Source organism: Lissotriton helveticus, chromosome 5_1 (genome assembly GCF_964261635.1).
Source record: "Lissotriton helveticus chromosome 5_1, aLisHel1.1, whole genome shotgun sequence".
Lineage (NCBI taxonomy): Eukaryota > Metazoa > Chordata > Amphibia > Caudata > Salamandridae > Lissotriton > Lissotriton helveticus.
The window spans coordinates 1,407,399,399-1,407,420,544 of record NC_136065.1 but is presented as its reverse complement, the minus strand read 5'-3'; the positions used below and the strand labels follow the sequence as shown (position 1 = coordinate 1,407,420,544).

The window sequence follows — 21,146 nt, the reverse complement described above, 5'->3', positions numbered from 1 at the left end:
AAACGCCACTCTGCAAGCTGACAGCTTCCACCAAAAATCGCTGATTGAGAGTATCCCGTATGGGGAATTTCTGCGGATACGCAGAATATGCAGCGAAGAAAATGAATGGTTGAAAAATAGCAAAGATTCAATACAAAGACTCCAAAATCGAAAATATAGTGCCAGCACTGTGGGTAATTGCTGGAAAAGAGCGAATGAAAAAGCCAGAAAAGACTGTCTAATGGTGAAACCAAAAGAAATAACGCATCCACAGGAAATAAGATTCATAACAGACTACACTCAAAATTACCAGGAAATAAACTCAATCCTGAAAAAGAATTGGAAAATCCTAAAATTAGATTGCAGCATTGGTACTTTGGTGGGGGATCACCCTACAATAACATATCGTCGTGCTACAAACTTAAAGGATCGGCTTATACAAAGCCATTTCAACCCTGAAAACAAAAACAGTGACTGGTTGAAAACAAAGGGATTTGTAAAATGCTATAATTGCAAGACGTGCCAAATAGCAAAGCCAACATCTGAGGTCCAAATGGCAAACAATAAAATGTGGAAAATTGAGAAACTAATCACTTGCAAGAGCCGATATGTGGTGTACGTAGTTGAATGCCCCTGTAAGAAAAAATACATAGGGAGCACAACATGTGAATTAAAGAAAAGGATTCTTGAACATACACGTGCAACCACCAATAAAGACAAAAATAATGCCATTGCTAAACATATGGAAACAAGCCATAACGGGGACTGGAAACTACTAAAGTTCTATGGCATTGACCAAGTATCAGAGAACAAACGGGGAGGAAATCTGGAAAGAATACTACGTCAAAAAGAATCCCGACACATTTTAAACTTCAGGACTATGACCCCGTTTGGGCTGAATCAGTCCGAAGAATTATATGTGCATATCAAATAATCCAAGACTCAATAGAGACATATAAGAGTATGATAATAACAATTGCATAAATTAAAAAAATATGTATTAATAGGATAAAATAAGATAATGCACGATGTAACACACTGAGATACCAAAAATAGTTATGTGTCGGATGGTTTTGTTGCCAATCGCAGAAAAAATCCCCTAAAGTGTATGGTGGAATACACAACAGACTATGAAAACCAATTTTGACTACAAGTCCCATAAGCCCAAGGGGTGTGTGGATCACATGTCAGGAAGTGATGTAATGTTTTTGGTTTTTCAAACATGTTATATGCAAGCAACTGAAAAGTATTGGTAATGCCGTGATCAAGCAGCGGCTGCTGCGAAACGCGTCGGCGCTTTGTTTTGCTGTCTGGTTTGGAGCATAACAATGGAATACCACATGAAATAAATTTTGAAACTCAACATCCTTGGTGAGTGCGACCCTCTCTGCTTTGGGAAACTAAAGCTTCTTTGGCAATATATATATATATATATATATATATATATATATATATATATCCATCCTGTGTGGTGTCCTTTCATTTGGTATTAAAGGGATTGCATATGGTAAAACAGCTGGCTTCACGTGCCCTCTTGAGTTTAGCCTAAGACTGCTTTGTCCATGCTACCACTAGGATAGCTGGTCTATAAGGTTGACTTTACAACCATCACTATAAGGGTTGTTTGGACTGATACAGGGTGCCCACTAGAATAGTGGACATCACATATCAGGCCAACTTCTCACACAGACTCTCCAGCTCGCAGTGGTCGAACATCCCTCGCTGGGTGTCTAACTCGAGACCGGGACGGTGTCCCATGTGCTCTTATTCTCAGGTAATGGGGTTGTCTAGATCCTAGAGGGATTCTTGGCATAACGCCTTCACAGATGCGAGGTACATTTATTTACATCTAGTTAGGGAGGCTTCGTAGAAGTATGCACTTTTTATCATGTGTTTTATATACTTGTATGTATTCATTATTATTTCAAGATGGTAAAACTATACCATCCATTTACTTTCTTAGTGCTTATAATCGTATATCTATGCTACTGTCTAACGGTTGTGCAGCTGATATGTTCTACACTAGAATAACAGCTGTTCAATACATTCTTACTGAAAATGCCCAGCCTGTTTATTCTGTGTATCTCTCTGAGACAAACTAAGTGAGCATGAGTGACTGAGCGAAAGTTAGTATATTGTTTCCACAATTCTGAGGGATCAGGGTTGTCCTGTTCAGTGGTTGCCAAGAACTATACCTTCCCCGATAAGAGGAGATGCTAATGGCACTGTGAGCTAGCTGATACAGAAAGCCAGCATACCCGGTGGGGGTGTACAGAGTTATTCTGAAACCAATCCTGCAGGGTATGCTGCCTAAACGCGCATAACCTATATAGGTATATAGGGACTACACAATAAGATCTTGGTCTTAAAATAAAATACAAACAGGGCCTGTTTTTTTTTTTAATTTGTGTAGAACTCCTATTTGAGTGGTGTGGTCATTATTGGTCAATGTGGTGCAATAAATGTCACACATCTTTGTTATGCCTAAGGCTGCTTCTCCCACACTACCACTAATAGAGCACTTTGGGTTTTACATTTAGCTTTGTACATTTTTGGGGAACCCCTGGACTCTGTGCACGGTATAACCTCCTAGTGGTATACCAAATACAGAGCCAGCTTCCTGCAACATGGCTTTTTATTTTTTGTGGCATATCCTTTCACTAAAGAGAATTCAAATTTAACCATTACCCCACCTTGCATAGACCAGTCCTATTAACTTTGTTGATGCTTGCTCTTATGTTTTTTATTACAAAAAAAATGAAATTTTACAGCATTTAGAGCAACTTTAATGTTTTTCCAGTTTTTTCACTTTTAATGTAAATATCATTTCTTATAAGCCATTTTGATGGTTTCTAAGCTAATTTTTAAACTTTTGGCATTTTGTAAATGTTTTGCTGGCACCACCCAGACATTCTTAATTATGAGCAAAGTTTACTAACTGCTTTTTCCTCTCCTTTGATGCATTGTTTTTTTGTTTTCTATTTATGTTTTTGTTTGTTGCAAGTTGTAACAAATTAGCCCAATCGTTGAATATGCTTAAATGTTTCACCTCAGGACAGTGCCATTGTCTTAAGCTTCTCTTTCAAGGGGTGCCTGCTTCAAGGCTGTTTTTTGCTATGCAGCATTCCAGTTCTTACTACGAATTCTCCAGCCCATTAGCCAAGCTTGACGGAGTTTCCCCAGATAAATGTTGATAAAACACATTCTAAACTTTGATGGACGCGCCTGCCTTAGCCTTCTTAAGTATAGATGCTCATTCTTTCTTTGTGCACAGAGCTTAGCTGATTAGCTAGTCTGTTTCATACTGGGATTAACTCTGTAAAAATCTTTAATTACATCTTTATTAGACTGTAAAGAATAGTTTTGAGGAATAAGGCCTATTAACATTTTGAATATTTGTTTATTTAGAATGTTACAAAGGAGAGACAGATGAAATTAGTACAGCATCAAAATGACATCACCGGTCTCTCACGACAAGTAAAGCATGTGATGAACTTCACAAATTGGGCCATTGCAAGTGGAAGCAGTACAGCTTTACTGTACAGCAAACGATTGGTAAGCATCTCATATTTAAAGAATAATGAAATATTTTATATTGGCTGTTTAAAAAGATTTTTTTTATACTTTTTTGGGATATTTTCATATCGAAGGAAGTAAAAAGTAAAACCGCAGTTTAACCGATGTCAAACAATCTATTCCTAGAACTCGCCTGTTTACGGACAGGAAGCTTGTGAAAAAACTTGTTAAAATTGCATATTGTCTAAAACCTATGATTTTCTAATTTTGACTTTGTAAAAGAAAGGAACAGCATTCTTGTTGATTATAGAAAATACAATTAATTAGCTGTATGGATTGTTATTTTATGTTCCAAGTTGTGAGAAAGTGCCATCTTTCTTGCATGGGATTCCCCCACTTTTTGCTGAATTGCTGATGTACTTTGTGTGCCCTGGGTTCCTACCAATCCGGTACATAGGGCCTGTGTTCCTTCCCTAAAACTGTTTGAAACCTAAACCCAATTGACATCTCTGGCCACATGTCAGCCCCTGGTAAAGGGTACCCTAGGTACCTAGGGCCTTGTGACCAGAGAAGGCCCTAAGGGCTGCAGCACTTATTGTGCCACCCTTAGAGCCCCTGTACCCTGACACACACATACTGCCTTTGCAGGCGGAGTGTCTGGGTGCAGAACAAAACAGAGGCAACATGGCACACATCCCTGTGTGCCATGCCCACGACGCACTGCCCTGGCATACCTGTCACCCCTCTAGCTGGGTGCCCGTATGCCAGTGGCGTAGGTACAGGTGCATGAGATCTGTACCCTTACAGAACCCAGGTCCATTCCTGGACTGAGTGCAGTGCTGCCATTAAGAGAATATGATGCTGGGAGGTAGTCATCACGAACTCCACAGCACCATGATGGCTACACTGAAGACTGAGAAGTTTGGTATTGAACTTCTCACCACATTAAACCCACACTGAGGCCAGTGTGAGATTTAATGTGAAGTGCACGCCAGAGGGCAACTTAGAGTTGCCCCCTGAAACTAACCCACAACCAGCGTCCTGACTGAGGCTACCTAGGCTACCACCCTGCAGACATGTTGCTGGACCCCTGGGTAGAGAGCCATCCGCTCTTGTGGGCCTGCAACAATGCACCTCCTGTGGCGAGGTGCTATGCCTCCTCCCCCGGGATGGGCAGGGGAAGCTTTAAAGACATACCGCCTTTGTGAGCTTCTCCAGGCCACTTGCTGTACTCAGCAACTGGCCCCCACCGGTTCTGACCCCCACTCTGGTGGGAAGACAGGCAGGAAAACCTAAGTGAGGAAATGGGGTGTGCCAGCCTCTGCCATCCCCACCCTCAGGTGGGGGAGGCGCGGTGAAGCACAACTCCGGGCTCTTGCCGTCTTGAGGATGGGGAGCCCTACCCAATCAGAGACAGGCTCCTGCCCCCCTCCCACTGGTATTTACCCCAGGGAAGGGATCCATTGGTCCCTGACCTTCCCCTACCTATAATGCCCCTACATTTAATATTTAGGGGCACCCTGAACCTTTCTTCCTTAGATCCCGATACTAAAAGAAGAAGAAAGAAGACCTGCTGTGCAGCTGCTCACAAGAGGACAACACCAACTAACTTGGCCCCAGCCCTGCCGGCCTGTTGACCCTCGAACCTGCTCCTGCTAAACCCCGGCGTCTCCTGTGGTCAGCAACCTCGAAAACCCCAGAGGACCAGATTGCCCTGCTCATCTAAAGACTGGGACTCCCACAAGCAGTGGTTCTGCTCAAAGATCTGCAAACCCTGGTGCCAGCCAGGAACTGTGAATCCAGCACACTCTGCACCCGCTGAGCCCAGCCCGTACCTGTGTGGACAAAGACCATGAGGACGTCCCCCCCGGCGACTCTGACCCAGAATCCAACACCCAAGGACCCTCCTCGATGCTTCTGATGACGCCTGCAGCCTCACAACAAGGGACCCCTCCAACCGCGACCAGCAGAGAGGAAAGACTTCCTGGCACCTAAAGACACGCCGGCGCCCCATGGCACCCTGTGCCCAACTACAGTTTCTCTTCCAGGGGATACTCATCAATAGTCATAAGCACTGAATAGTCCCGCCCATGTGCGGGACCCCGGAGCAACAGCCAATAATATGCATATATCTACATATATATATATATATATATATTACACATATAAATACGCATAAAATAACCATATATATATAGATAATATGCATATACATATGCAGCTCAATATAACCATACTAGGCTCAAAGAACTGCCACAATAGCCTGTAAAATCTTTACATTTGCTAAATAAAGACATATAAAACACATTATATGATAATGTAAAGAAGAAAACACTGCCTAGGTTTTCTTTGAAACACACAACCTTTATTTTCAAAGGTAAAAACAGGCAGGATCATAGAGGCAGCTTTAGCCTAGATAGGCTGCATAGTAACAACAGAAAAATCTGGCGCCGTGCCTTTAAGACCTCTGTGAGCCTCCAGGCTCCCATCATGCACCACAGGTGACAGTTAGGTCAGTTCTTTTTTCCGGCTCCTTCTGTGAGGATCCTGGAGCATTGAGCTCGCCAGTTGGTGATATTTTTTCACTTTCTTCTGGTTTTTCTCAAATTTTTTCGTCTTTACACGACGTCTTTAGTCATTATCTGACTAATCCAATAATTTTTTACTGTTTTTGGGCTATTTTTTCAGTCACAATGCCGGCCTTATTTGCTAAGTGTCCGGCCTGTGGTAAAAAAATGGCCAAGACAGACCCTCATTCGGTCTGTGTAGCTTGTCTACCTTCTTCTCATAAGCCAGAACTTTGCTACCACTGCAGCAAACTTTCAAGTAGGACTTTGAGAGAGAGAGAGAAGAGCAGGCTTCAGTCCCTGCATGACAGAGGAGAAACCGTGAGTGGAAAAGATGTTCACTCTAGGAAGCCTTCTTCTCAGCGCAAGGACAAAGGGGAGAAGAGAAAACATCGGTCCCCTTCCACTTCGAGGGACAGATCTTCTTCCAAGGTACCTGTGTGCTCAAAATCGACATCGAAATCACCATCGCGGCATACGTAGACGTCGAAGCATCCCTCGCCGTCGAAGCAAGGTGAGAAACGACATGAGCATAGGCGGTCCCGATCTGGCTCGCCTATGACTGCAAGAGAGCGGGACTCGACGTCGTCTCATCGACGTCGACGGTTGCCGCCGAGAGGCTCGAAGCATCAGTCGAGGTCGCCGTCGAGAGGTGCCATGACGCCGACGTCGAACCGGGCAGTAGAGGTTTCGACGTCGAAGAGCCCCAGTCATGCAACGTCGAGGCACACGACGCCGAGAAAAGCATCGCCGTCGAAACGCCTGACGTCGACGCCGAAAAGGCACTCGTCGTCGACAAGATCGCCGCCGAGGAGATCGCCGCCGAGGAGATCGCCGCCGAGGAGAACGCCGCCGAGGAGAACGCCGCCGAGGAGAACGCCGCCGAGGAGAACGCCGCCGAGGAGAACGCCGCCGAGGAGAACGCCGCCGAGGAGAACGCCGCCGAGGAGAACGCCGCCGAGGAGAACGCCGCCGAGGAGAACGCCGCCGAGGAGAACGCCGCCGAGGAGAACGCCGCCGAGGAGAACGCCGCCGAGGAGAACGCCGCCGAGGAGAACGCCGCCGAGGAGAACGCCGCCGAGGAGAACGCCGCCGAGGAGAACGCCGCCGAGGAGAACGCCGCCGAGGAGAACGCCGCCGAGGAGAACGCCGCCGAGGAGAACGCCGCCGAGGAGAACGCCGCCGAGGAGAACGCCGCCGAGGAGAACGCCGCCGAGGAGAACGCCGCCGAGGAGAACGCCGCCGAGGAGAACGCCGCCGAGGAGAACGCCGCCGAGGAGAACGCCGCCGAGGAGAACGCCGCCGAGGAGAACGCCGCCGAGGAGAACGCCGCCGAGGAGAACGCCGCCGAGGAGAACGCCGCCGAGGAGAACGCCGCCGAGGAGAACGCCGCCGAGGAGAACGCCGCCGAGGAGAACGCCGCCGAGGAGAACGCCGCCGAGGAGAACGCCGCCGAGGAGAACGCCGCCGAGGAGAACGCCGCCGAGGAGAACGCCGCCGAGGAGAACGCCGCCGAGGAGAACATCGACACCGAGGAGAACGCCGCCGAGGAGAACATCGACACCGAGGAGAACGCCGCCGAGGAGAACATCGACACCGAGGAGAACGCCGCCGAGGAGAACATCGACACCGAGGAGAACGCCGCCGAGGAGAACATCGACACCGAGGAGAACGCCGCCGAGGAGAACATCGACACCGAGGAGAACGCCGCCGAGGAGAACATCGACACCGAGGAGAACGCCGCCGAGGAGAACATCGACACCGAGGAGAACGCCGCCGAGGAGAACATCGACACCGAGGAGAACGCCGCCGAGGAGAACATCGACACCGAGGAGAAAATCGCCGCCGAGGAGAACATCGACACCGAGGAGAACGCCGCCGAGGAGAACATCGACACCGAGGAGAAAATCGCCGCCGAGGAGAACATCGACACCGAGGAGAACGCCGCCGAGGAGAACATCGACACCGAGGAGAAAATCGACACCGAGGAGAACATCGACACCGAGGAGAACGCCGCCGAGGAGAAAATCGACACCGAGGGAGAAATCGACGCCGAGGAGAACGCCTCCGAGGAGAACGCCGCCGAGGAGAACGCCGCCGAGGAGAACGCCGACACCGAGGAGAACGCCGCCGAGGAGAACATCGACACCGAGGAGAACGCCGCCGAGGAGAACATCGACACCGAGGAGAACGCCGCCGAGGAGAAAATCGACACCGAGGGAGAAATCGACGCCGAGGAGAACGCCGCCGAGGAGAAAATCGACGCCGAGGAGAACGCCGCCGAGGGAGAAATCGACGCCGAGGAGAACATCGACACCGAGGAGAACGCCGCCGAGGAGAACATCGACACCGAGGAGAACGCCGCCGAGGAGAACATCGACACCGAGGAGAAAATCGACACCGAGGAGAAAATCGACACCGAGGGAGAAATCGACACCGAGGAGAACGCCGCCGAGGAGAAAATCGACACCGAGGGAGAAATCGACGCCGAGGAGAACGCCGCCGAGGAGAAAATCGACGCCGAGGAGAACGCCGCCGAGGAGAAAATCGACGCCGAGGAGAACGCCGCCGAGGAGAAAATCGACACCGAGGGAGAAATCGACGCCGAGGAGAACGCCGCCGAGGAGAAAATCGACACCGAGGGAGAAATCGACGCCGAGAAAATCGACGTCGAAGAGAATGTCTTTGACGTCTCCTGCTGCAAAAAGACCTAGAACGGTGTCCAAAGACCGCTCTAAGAGATCTGGTTCCTCTGGGAGGTCCTCTTCCTCACCTGAGTTGCGGATTGTGCAAATCTCTCCAGAGCCTTCAAGAGCCCCTTCACCTACAGCAGCTAATATCTCGCCGCGATGGCTGGGGGAGCTCAGAGACTGGAAGATAAGGAAAGTTAACCTTCCAAAATCTCGTTCCAGGTCTCCGGTGTCGGCTAGATCAAGGTCACCTTTGATACGGGTGGTGCACTCTGCAATACGACGTGAGCGTACTCCTCCGAGAGTCTCCATCTGAGAGGAGGCGAGCTTCACCATCTGCTAAGTCTTCTCATCATCGATCGTCTAGAAGACGTGATACTAGGTCGTCCACAAGGTCTACCGATTCAAAAAGGAACTATTCTCCAACACTGTCATCAACTCCTCCGAGTAGGATTTCACCAATTGATGACGTGATTACGTTTAATGAGGTTCTCTGTCGGGGTGCAGCGAAACTTCATATCGATATGCCTGTCTCTACTGCCAAGACAACGGTAATTTTCGAGACTTTGCATCAAAAATGATCATCGAGGCCTTTACTCCCCCTGGTTCCAGGCCTATTGGAACCTGCGGAGCATAAATTCTTAACACCGGCATCCTTAGGTGCGGTGCCTTCGCAGATCGCAAAGAAATATAAAGCTCCGGACAATGACCCTTTATTTCTGAGGTCTGAGCCACTGCCTGATTCAGTCATCGTTTCAGCAGCTCGTAAGAATCAAACAGGAGCGTCTTCATCATCTGTACCCCCTGATAAGGACAGCAAAGGTATGGACTCATTAGGAAAGAAGATGTGTGCCACTTCTGCTTCCTATATGAAGGTTGCCAGCGCCTCTGCTTTACTGGGCCGCTATGACCGTTCTTTATGGGATTCCTTGTCTCGCTTTACAGAAAAACTTCCGAAAGAAGACAAGCAGGATTTTCTGGAAATCCTTCATGAAGGTGGGCTAGTGGCTAACCAGGTGATTAGCGCAGCTGCAGATGCTTCCGATTTGTCGACGCATGGCTATGCCCATGGAATCTGTGCAAGAAGAACAGCTTGGCTGAGGCTTACGGGTCTTAAGCCTGAAGCGCAACACCGGATTCTGAATTTACCCTTCAATGGAAAATCGCTCTTTGGGTCTCATGCTGACGATGAGATGTCAAGGATGAAGACAGAGCTCGATACTGTAAGAGCTGTTGGTCTCGAAAAGAGAAAGGACAACTTCAAGAAGAAATACCGCCCTTATGATCGCAGACAGAACCAGCAGAGGGTTCAAACCCCTCAATGGTCGTCACAGCAGAATCAGGGAAGATCCCAATTCTCCCAGCGTCGTCCTGGTAGAGGAAGAGGTGGTATTTCCAGGCAGTCTGCACCTGGAAACAAGCAGCAACAACAAAAACAGTGAGTGCTTGCTTCCCCTGATCCCGTTACCCACTCCGGTGGGGGGAAGTGTTCGTTTTTACCTGGACGAGTGGAAAAACATCACAAACGACAAATGGGTGCTGAATATTGTGCAAAATGGATATGCAATCAGATTTAAAGCTCCTCCACCCTCCATTCCTCCTCAAAAGTCGGTGTTCCATCACCTTCATCTTTTAAAACAGGAAGTGTCTACGTTAGTCTTGAAGAAAGCTATCGAGGAGGTCCTGAAGGCACAGCGTCGTCAAGGCGTCTACTCCCGATACTTTCTAGTTCCAAAGAAAGGTCCAAACAAGGAGTTCAGGCCCATACTAGATCTCAGGCGCCTCAATCAGTTCATTCGGCGAGAAAAGTTCAGAATGCTGGCGTTACATCACATAGTTCCACTTCTGCATCAAAAGGACTGGATGTGCTCCATAGACCTTCAAGATGCTTATTTCCACATCTCCATCGCTCCAAAGCATCGGAAATTTCTAAGGTTTTGCATACAAACCAGTCATTACCAGTACACAGTCTTGCCCTTCGGGCTAAAGTCAGCTCCTCGCACCTTCCCAAAGTGCATGGCAGTCGTAGCGGCTTTCCTAAGGAAGAGACATATTTTCGTCTATCCCTATCTAGACGATTGGATGCTAAAGAGTGCGTCTCCGAGTCTGCTGCAACAACATCTCACGTTTTGCATACATCAACTGCGGAGGCTAGGCCTTCGCGTGAACTTCAAAAAGTCTATCCTCAACCCCACACAAAGGATACATTATCTGGGCGCACTTCTAGATTCAAAGGACGCAAAAGCGTTTCCTTCGGAGGAGAGACTGTCCTCTATTCTCCTCAAGTGTCAAACTTTACTAAAGAATCCTCGACCAACAGCCAGACAGATCTCGTCTCTGCTAGGATCCATGGCGTCTTGCATTTTACTTGTTCCGAACGCCAGGCTGCACATGAGACCTCTACAGCAGTCACTGGAGGATCAGTGGCCCCAGTTTTCAGACCGTTGGGAAGACAAACTGTCACTACCTCTGTCAGTGCGGATCTCCATCCGATGGTGGATGCAGCGGAGTCATCTGATAGTGGGAGTGCCTTTTCAAGAGGACATGCCCAGACGATCGCTGGTGACAGATGCGTCCCTGCAAGGATGGGGAGCCCATCTGGGGTCCCTTCAAGTTCAAGGAGTGTGGTCAGAGAAAGAGACTGTATCACATAAACATGTTGGAACTCAGAGCGGTACATCTGGCTCTCAAAGCTTTCTTTCCAGCTCTCAAGTCATCCTCTCTGCTTGTTCAGACGGACAATGCAACAACAATGTACTATCTGAACAAGCAGGGCGGAACGAGATCCAGACCTCTGTCACTGGAAGCGCAAGCAATCTGGAAGTGGCTTCTGGCTCGGGGTATGACAATTTCAGCTGTCCATCTGCCGGGCGTTCTCAACGTCCAAGCAGACGACCTCAGCAGGCACTTCGGAGAAGCACACGACTGGGTCTTAAAAGACGAAGTGATAAGAGATGTCTTCCAGGCCTGGGGATCACCAGAAATCGATCTCTTCGCGGACGCCGACAACGCAAAATGCCGCGTCTTCGCGTCCAGGTACCCACGAGGGTCCAAGGGGAATGCCCTATGGATGGACTGGTCAGAGACATTACTTTACCCCTTTCCACCGATTCCACTCATTCCCTTGGTGATCAAGAAACTGTACAAGTCGCAGACAGACATGATTCTTGTAGCTCCGGATTGGCCTCGCCAATGGTGGTACCCGGATCTCCTTCATCTATCCAAAGTGCGGCACAGGAGGCTTCCCTGCTGTCCGGATCTGCTGACGAGGGAGAACGGCAGAGTGTTCCATCCCAACCTGCCGTCCCTGAAGCTAGCAGTATGGTTCCTGAGTTCGTCCAGTACGGACATCTAGGCCTTTCCCAGGACTGTATGCACATTTTAAGAGAGGCACGGAGAGCTTCTACAAGAAAGACGTATGCTTTCAAGTGGAAGCGGTTTTTCATGTGGTGTGCTGCTGAAGGACATGACCCGATTCGTGGTCAGGAACAGGTACTGTTACCATACTTACTTTCTTTGGCCAAAGCAGGTTTGCAGTATTCCTCTATTAAGGTCCATTTGGCAGCGATTACTGCATATCGAAAGTCCCCTACTCAGGTTTCTTTCTTTCAAATGCCAGTTGCGAAGGATTTTCTGGAGGGTCTCAGGAAAGTGTATCCTCCCGTGAGGGCTCCTTCACCTCCTTGGGAGCTTAATGTGGTTTTGTCAAAATTGATGGGTCCTCCATTTGAACCTATACACAAGGCTTCCCTTCAACATCTGTCGTGGAAGGTGTCCTTCCTTGTGGCGATCACTTCTGCGCGCAGGGTGAGCGAGATTCAGGCCTTTTGTGCTTGAGAACACTATCTCGTTTTCCATGCGAATAGAGTGGTGCTTCGGACGCATCCCAGATTCCTTCCTAAGGTAGTCTCGGATTTTCACATTAACCAATCAGTGACACTACCTACGTTTTTTGCTAATCCGAGCTCTTCAGCTGAAAAAGCTCTACATTCTTTGGATTTGAAAAGAGTTTTAAAGTTTTACCTGGATAAAACTAAAAGTGTAAGTGTAAACTACGGTCCTCTGAATATGGGCTTGCCTGCATCCAAGAGGTCCATTTCTAGATGGATTGTGTCATGCATTTTGTTATGTTATCAATTGGCACGTAAACAACTCCCGGGTAGACCGAGAGCTCATTCCACTACAGGAAAGGCTGCTACTATAGCAATGCTTAAAAATTTTCCTGTTCATGAAATTTGTAAGGCAGCTACATGGCGTTCGGTTCACACCTTTTCTCGCCATTACTGCCTTGATTCTGATACTCAGGCGGATGCTCAGGTTGGTCAAGCATCCCTGAGGAATTTGTTTGAGTAATATTTTTATGAGTGTACCGTTTAGAGAGCTTGATATTAGTCCGCAGGGTATGGGATGGGCTTGCTACTCTATTCAGTGCTTATGACTATTGATGAGTATCCCCTGGAAGAGAAGGATTAGTTACTTACCTGTAATCCTAGTTCTCTTCCAGGGGTATACTCATCAAAGTCATAAGCACACCCACCCGCCTCCCCGGACTAATATCAGAACGATCAGAACTTGTGGAAGAGGTGTGGCGCCGTGGCCAGGGTGACTGACGCTGGAATCTGGGGACCACGGTTCGATCCCCGGCTCCGGCGGCAGGTTAGCCCAGCACCATGTGACTCTGGGCAATAGCTCGCTTAATCTTCCCGACGGCCCCCAGCGCCTAGAGACCCTTACGGGTGATTGTGCGCTTTACAAATGTGGACTTTACTTTACTTTATCTCTTTTACATGTTACCCATGCAGTTTTCACACTGTTATACGCCGTCCAAAAGAACTGACCTAACTGTCACCTGTGGTGCATGATGGGAGCCTGGAGGCTCACAGAGGTCTTAAAGGCACGGCGCCATATTTTTCTGTTACTATGCAGCCTATCTAGGCTAAAGCTGCCTCTATGATCCTGCCTGTTTTTACCTTTGAAAATAAAGGTTGTGTGTTTCAAAGAAAACCTAGGCAGTGTTTTCTTCTTTACATTATCATATAATGTGTTTTATATGTCTTTATTTAGCAAATGTAAAGATTTTACAGGCTATTGTGGCAGCTCTTTGAGCCTAGTATGGTTATATTGGGCTGCATATATATATGTATATGCATATTATCTATATATATATATATATGGTTATTTTATGCGTATTTATGTGTGTATATATATATATATATATATATATATATATATATATATATATAGATATATATATATATATATATATATATATATATATATATATATATAGATATATATATATAGATATATGCATATTATTGGCTATTGCTCCGGGGTCCCGCACATGGGCGGGACTATTCAGTGCTTATGACTTTGATGAGTATACCCCTGGAAGAGAACTAGGATTACAGGTAAGTAACTAATCCTTCCCAACTTACCTCGCAAAGTGGTGGTCGCCCCTGAAGAATCTCCGTCCCAGAGCTTGCCACCTTTGTTCGTCTTGCAGCTTTCCTATTGAAAGACATTGGGCGCCCAAAGGCTCAAAAGCACCCTGCACCCAGCCACCCAAGTGCCACTGGAAGTTTAGCAACTGTCCTATTCTACTTCCCCCACTTGCCCTGTGTAAGTGACCAGGAGCTCGGCTCCCACAGCCGTGTGGTCTGCCTGCTAGCAGCCACCAACCAAAGGTCCCCTACCTGCCGTAGGCTAACATTGGGCTTACTCTCTCTGCACCCAGGTGCCCCTGTCCCACTGAGGGTGTAACTACTGTACCCACCTGACCCTGGGAGACCCCCCCCCCCGAGTCTAACCCCAGAACTTTAACTCTGCCAGTTGAGTACTTACCTGAAAACCGATAACCTACTTTTTCTCCATAGGGTAATATAGACTGGTTTTCACTTGGAAATTCTTCTAGGTGTGGAGCTTTGAAACTTTGAAATATTCACTAAAAATCATCCGATCAACGAAAATGAAAATCACCTGTTAACAGGAGAGATCCCAGTGTTGGATCTTTGTGCCTAGCACTGACCCTAAATAGTAATTACAACTGATTTTCCGATAACTCGATTCTTCTCCATAGGAAAACATTGTCTGGTTTTTGCCAGACATATTTCTGTCGATTTTTGAAATGTACAAATATTCCTTAAAATCATCTGTGTAACAAAAACTATTTCTTTCAACTGTTTACATGGGATGCACCAGGGCTGAATCCAGGATCCAGCCCTGAGCAAGAAACCTACGTGAAGTAACTGATGTTGCATTTTACTTAAAATCCCCATTGAGCTCAATGTTAAAATTGTGTTTATCTTGTGTTGCATATTGCAACAACTGTATCTATTGCATTTAAAAGTCTGCTATTTTAAAGTATTCAACTGTAGTTTCTCATTTTGAGAAAGTATTTTTATACCTACTTGTGGTTCTAAAATAAAACAATATGTTTTTCTATACAAAAAATTGGCCTAGAGTTCAGTTCTTGAGTGTGTGAGACAATTTGCTGACTGAGTGTGTACAACAAATGATTCAATGTTCTAAAATGCTGCCTCAACTACACTAAAAGCAGGGTGCTGCTCAGGTCAGAAAAAGACTTGAAGAATGCCTACTGTATATTTCTTATTTGTGTGATAAAGGTCTGAGAAGTGATGTTCTTGTTCCCCTAGAATCACTGACACTGTAAAGCTACTTTGCATAAAGGAGGTTGCCTGTGGTTGTCTCGCTCAGACAAGAGATTTGAGGACATCTTTGCAGGACAAACCAGCAAGACCAATTGGAAGTGAAAGTGTTTGGGCTTTTGACACATCAAAATAGAAGCATCAAGTTAAGGTGCAAAGGCTACCATAGGAAGATGCATCCTCTCAAGATTTTGTTTGGTATTCTAATCATAGGCTCACAGACTAGGTATTTGACCTTGGAGCCCTGCGAAGTTGCAGCTATGCCTTGGTAATTGATTTTTAGCTCCCAGAATGTTATGTTCGAGGCATGTGAGCTGTAGATCACATGCTTTGCATAATCCTGCCATCTAGTGTTCGGTCTGAATGTTTGCACTTTGTTTTTTGCCGAAGAAGGCTTTCCAGTCACGAGGTAGGCAACTCCTCCTTTTGGTGGTAGTGCGCATGGGCATCGACTCCATGGTTTGTTTTTTACCGCCATCTGGTTCAGACGTAATTTGCTGCACTCCGGTTTGACGCCATTTCTCGGGTTCTCCTCGGGGCGCAATCCACTTATCCTAAATGGTATCGTTAATTGATCGCTTTTTCCATTCTCCGCGTATCGCATAGTTTAGAAAAATCTCTTTCCATTGGAAACCTCGTGGAAGGCTGTTGGGGCTAGCCGTGTCAGTCCAGCTCGCAGTCAATTGGACTCCATGTAAATTCTGTCCTCAATGCCACGCCAAGTACCCGTGCACCGATTTGCACGAAGTGTGCAATTTGTTCCTCTCACGGAGCACGATGAAAGACTGCGACGCGTGCAGATCCTTGCGATCGAAATGCAACAACACAGCAGCTCCACTCTGGATCTCTTCGGAGAAGATGCCGAACCGAACACGATGTCTTTGACGCTCAAGGAGCCGAGGAAAAAAATCACATTTCCCTGTCAGAAGCCAACTCAGACATGGACGAAGACATCCCGCAGGGTCAGCGTACTATGAGTACCGATTCTCCCCTGCTCCAAACTCTACTTCTGCCCAAGAAAAAGGCTCCGGTCCTTCCTCTGCCTTCGGGCTCATCCTCCAGACAGAATCAAAACTAATAGATGCCTCCGGAAAAAGAGTAGTTTGCACAGGCAGCCAACCATTGGCGTATTGCCAATACCCAGGCTCTTAGCTAGACACGACAGAGTGCACTATGATGAATTGGAACAGTTGCTAAAATTTCTACCTGATGAACATATGGCTAAGGCACGCAACCTAATTCAGGATGGGAAACTAATTTCAAACACGCTTTAGAGGCGGCTGACACTGCTGCTCGTGCAATGAACACTAGTGTCTTGCTAAGAAGGCATGCTTGGCTTAGAATTTCGGGGTTTAAACACAAAGTCCAGGCTTCTATCTTAAATCTACCTTTTGATAAAGATCATCTCTTTGGTTCTGTGGTAGACACTTCCTTAGAGAAGATGAAGGACACAGACGTTGCAAAATCTATGGGAGCCCTACAGTCCCCATCCAATCTGGTTCTTTTTGTCACTCCATCTGCAGGGTAGGCTCCAAAAGCATATCTACAAACACCTCAACATCATATAGAGGCAGCAGTCAGTCACCCTCTTAGAGAGGTTACTTTTGAGGCAGATTTAGAGGCAATAATGGCAAGGGAAGAAGTGAAGGTTCCACATCCGCACCTCCCCCCCAACAAACAAACAGTGACTTGCCTCCTCTTCCCCCGATCACTCCACACCTGTCGGGGGATGTCTCTCCATTCATCCCCGTCTGGCATACAATAACTTCAGACAGATGGGTCCTAGGAATGATCCAATCTGGTTATTGCCTGGAGCTAGCCAACAATCCCACAAACATTCCTCCACGTTCACACAAAAAGTCATCAGAACATCTACACCTCCTCAAACAGGAGATTCACTCTTCTGCAGAAGGGAGCTATAGAGCTCGTACCTTTACAATATCAAGGATCCTGCGTGTACTCACTATACTTTTTGATATCCAAAAAGGATGGCTCTCTCAAGCCGATACTGGACCTCAGAGAGTTAAATCAATATATTCACTCAGATCACTTTCACATGGTGACACTTAACAAGTGCTCCCACTCCTACAGCAAGGCGACTTAATGTCTACTCTAGACTTGAAGGACGCATACTTCCATATTCCAATACATCCCTCATCGCAAATCTCAGGTTTGTGGTAGCGGGGCAACACTACCAGTTCAAAGTGCTTCCATTCGGAGTCACCACTGCTCCCAGAGTATTCACCAAATGCCTGGCAGTAGTCGCTGCTCACCTGCGCAGACAACATATTCATGTCTTCCTATACTTTGACGATTACCTCATCAAAGCCAGTACACTCAAATAACAGTACAGTTACTGCACGATCTCGGGTTCACAGTAAATGTGTTGAAGTCCCATCTCCAACCCTCCAACACGCAAACATACTTAGGAGCCACTCTCAATACTCAAAAACCTCTAGCATGTCCCAGTGCAGCCCGAATCTGCAATTTTCAGACTCTAAGTTCACAGTTTCAGCCCAACCAGTCATTACCAGCTCAAGTATATATGCAACTACTGGGATAGTTCCCCACGCCAGACTTCAAATTTGTCCTCTTCAGGAATGCTTAGCACGTCAGAGGAATCGGTCTCAAGGTCAATTGTCAGATCTAGCGTTGGTAGACGGCCGCACCCATCGCTCTCTGCAGTGGTGGAATCCACAAAACCTATCCAAATGGCGGCCCTTAATCGACCCAGTTCCACAGACTGCTAACAGCAGTCTCATCGCTCACTGGTTGGGGAGCTCATCTCCAGACTCACAAAATTCAAGGTTTGTGGAGTCCAATGCAAAAGCATCTTCATATAAATCATTTAGAGCTGCTAGCAGCATTTCTAGCGCTCCAAGCCTTCCATACTCACCTTGCAGGCAAAACTGTCCTGATGGGCACGACAACATGACAGCCATGTATTACATATTGAAACGGGAGGTGGGGGGCACACTTCTCCAGCTTTTAAGCCTTGCACAAGCCATTTGGAGGTGGGCCATACATCATAAATTTTATCTCCTGGCAGAACATCGCCCATGAGGAAACCATCAGATCGCAGTTCTTCTCAGCAGGCAGGGACCACAGATTCACAAGTGGGAACTTCACCCTCAAGTTATCCTCCCATTCTTTCAACTCTGTTTTTTTTTTTTTTTTTACAAATAGATCTCTTCACAACACACCAAAACATAAAATGCCCAAACTTTGCATCCAGGTATCCACATCCCGTATCCAAAGGCAATGCACTACGGATGAACTTGTCAGGGATATTTGCCTGCGCTTTTCTGCCTCCCACTCATTCCACCATTGGTTCGGAAGCTCAGACAAACACCCCTCGCATTGATCCTAATAGCTTCCACATGGGCCCGTCAACCTTGGTTCACTAACCTGTTGGAGCTCTCAGTAGTTTCCCATCAAAAACTACATCTTACACCCAGTCTCCTCACACAGAGCCATGGTGAGATAAGACATCCACATCGCAAAGATCTCAACCTAGCGATCTGACACCTGAAATCATAGACTTTGGCTATCTGAACCTTCCACCAGACTGTATGAATATCATTAAAGAGGCCAGAAGGCCTACTAAAGGGCTTGCTATGCAGCTAAATGGAAGCACTTTATTATATATTATAGTAACCATATCAACCCGTTAGATGCTTCCATTCAAAATATCATTTGTTTTTACTACACTTACAACAGTCAGGAAAGCTTACACATTCACACGCTTACATCTCGCTCCAATAGCTGCATACCTTCAAAATAGATATCATCTGTCCCTTTTCAGAGTACCTGTTATCAAGGCTTTTATGGAAGGACTCCAAGAGTTATTCCACCAAGACTTCCACCTGCTCCAGTGTGGAATCTTAACATTGTCCTTACCAGAATAATGGGTCCACCCATCGAGACATTACACAAATGTGAACGGCAATTTCTCACTTGGGAAGTTGCTTTCCTCCTTGCTATTATATCACTGAGGAGAGTGGATGAGCTTCAGGCCCTAACCATAGAGGAACCATTTTGTCAAGTCCACCAAAACAAAGTGGTCATTCGCACTAACTCCAAATTCCTACCCAAAGTGGTATCTGCCTTTCACATCAATCAATGTGTTGAGTTGCCTGTGTTCTGTCCCCATCCAGATTCAGTGACAGAACGAGCTCTACACACATTAGATGTTAAACAAGCATTATTGTATTATATAGAAAAAACAAAACCATTTCATGAAACTAAACAGTTCGTTATGGCTTTTGCTCTACCACACAAAGGCAGTCCTATTTCTAAATTGGATATTGCTCACTGGATAGTTAAATGTATTCAAACATGCTATGCAATAGCAAAGAGGACTTTACCAATACCCCCTAGGGTGCCTTCCACCCCAAACTAGGGGCTACTATGGATTTCTTAAAAAACATCCCCCTAGCTGATATCTGTAAAGCTGCAACATGGTCTACACCGCACACATTCATCAAACACTATTGTGTAGATGTGTTGGCGAGACAGCAAGCTAATGTAGGCCAAGCTGTACTTAGAACACTCTTTCAGTCAACTGCAACTGCAACAGCTACAGGTTAGCCACTGCTTTGGGAGACTACTGCAGTATATTCTATGCAAAGCATGTGATCTACAGCTCACATGCCTCAAACGGATAATTTTACTTACCCAGTAAGCATCTGTTCTTGGCATGTAGAGCTGTAGATTGACATGCGCCCACCTGGGTTTCTATACCTGTTGCAGTTTTCTCTTACTTTACATACTTACGCATGGACATCTTATTCTACTCTTACTAACTCCAGTCTTTGAGTTTGTGAATTCATTTGCTGACTGAGAGTGTACAACAAATGCTTAACAGTGTCCTCTGATAAAGACTTACTGTCTGGCCACACTACCACAAATAGAGAGTTAGGTGCTATCTACTTTACCTCTGCCTACCTTTTGGGTTCCAGTGGACTCTGTGCACACTATAACTCACTTTGGTATAGTATATACAGAGCAAGCTTCCTACACGTACCAACTCTAGTACATACGCATAGGAGAGCTCCAGAACCTGTGCCAGGCCTGTACCAACACCACCTGAAGTGTCTGCTGATGATTCCGATGCCTGACCCTGAACCGACTTCAGCCTGATCTTGACTGATGTATCCCTACTAAATACGTTTTTTCAATTGGCAAATCGATAAACTTGCTGTCTTTGGTTTCCATTATATACATTTTTATTCAACTTTTTTCGAATGGAACAAACTAAGTCCAACTAGAAGTTGGATTGTTTTTTCAGAGTAATTATTCCACATCAGATACCCCAAAAAAAACAAATTGTATTTTAGTTTGTGGATACTTATATTCTTAAATGCAAAATATTAGGTTTAGGGAAGCCTATCAAAATAAGAGTAAGAAAGAAGAGATATTTGTGCTCTCCGGTGCTTTGTTTGACATACACCTACCTTGATATTTGTTTCAATTTTCTTTTAGATAACTTTCCAGTTACGACATATTTTGAAGGCACGATGTGACCCTGTGCCAGCTGCTAATGGAGCAATACGTTTCCATTGTGATCCTACATTTTGGGCAAAGAATGTAGTTAATTTAGGTGAGTCAGATTGAAATTATATTTTGTTGATATTTGTGGTTTCTGCCAATAAATCTACTTTAAAAAATGATTCCTTGTTGACAATCTCATTGCCTACCCAAGGGTATTCTTGAAGGAGTGGCTC

General features: G+C 46.4%; 1 protein-coding gene across 3 annotated transcripts in view; it reads left to right on the top strand.

The window, feature by feature from the left end:
- Window positions 1–21,146, top strand: part of TRIM33 (tripartite motif containing 33) — a 505,710-nt gene that overhangs the window by 211,060 nt on the left and 273,504 nt on the right. For all 3 annotated transcript variants that reach the window (XM_078644393.1, XM_078644394.1, XM_078644392.1), the window contains exons 7-8: window positions 3,388–3,534; window positions 20,905–21,022. In XM_078644393.1, the coding sequence (XP_078500519.1) occupies window positions 3,388–3,534; window positions 20,905–21,022 (265 nt within the window). The remainder of the gene's footprint in view (window positions 1–3,387; window positions 3,535–20,904; window positions 21,023–21,146) is intronic.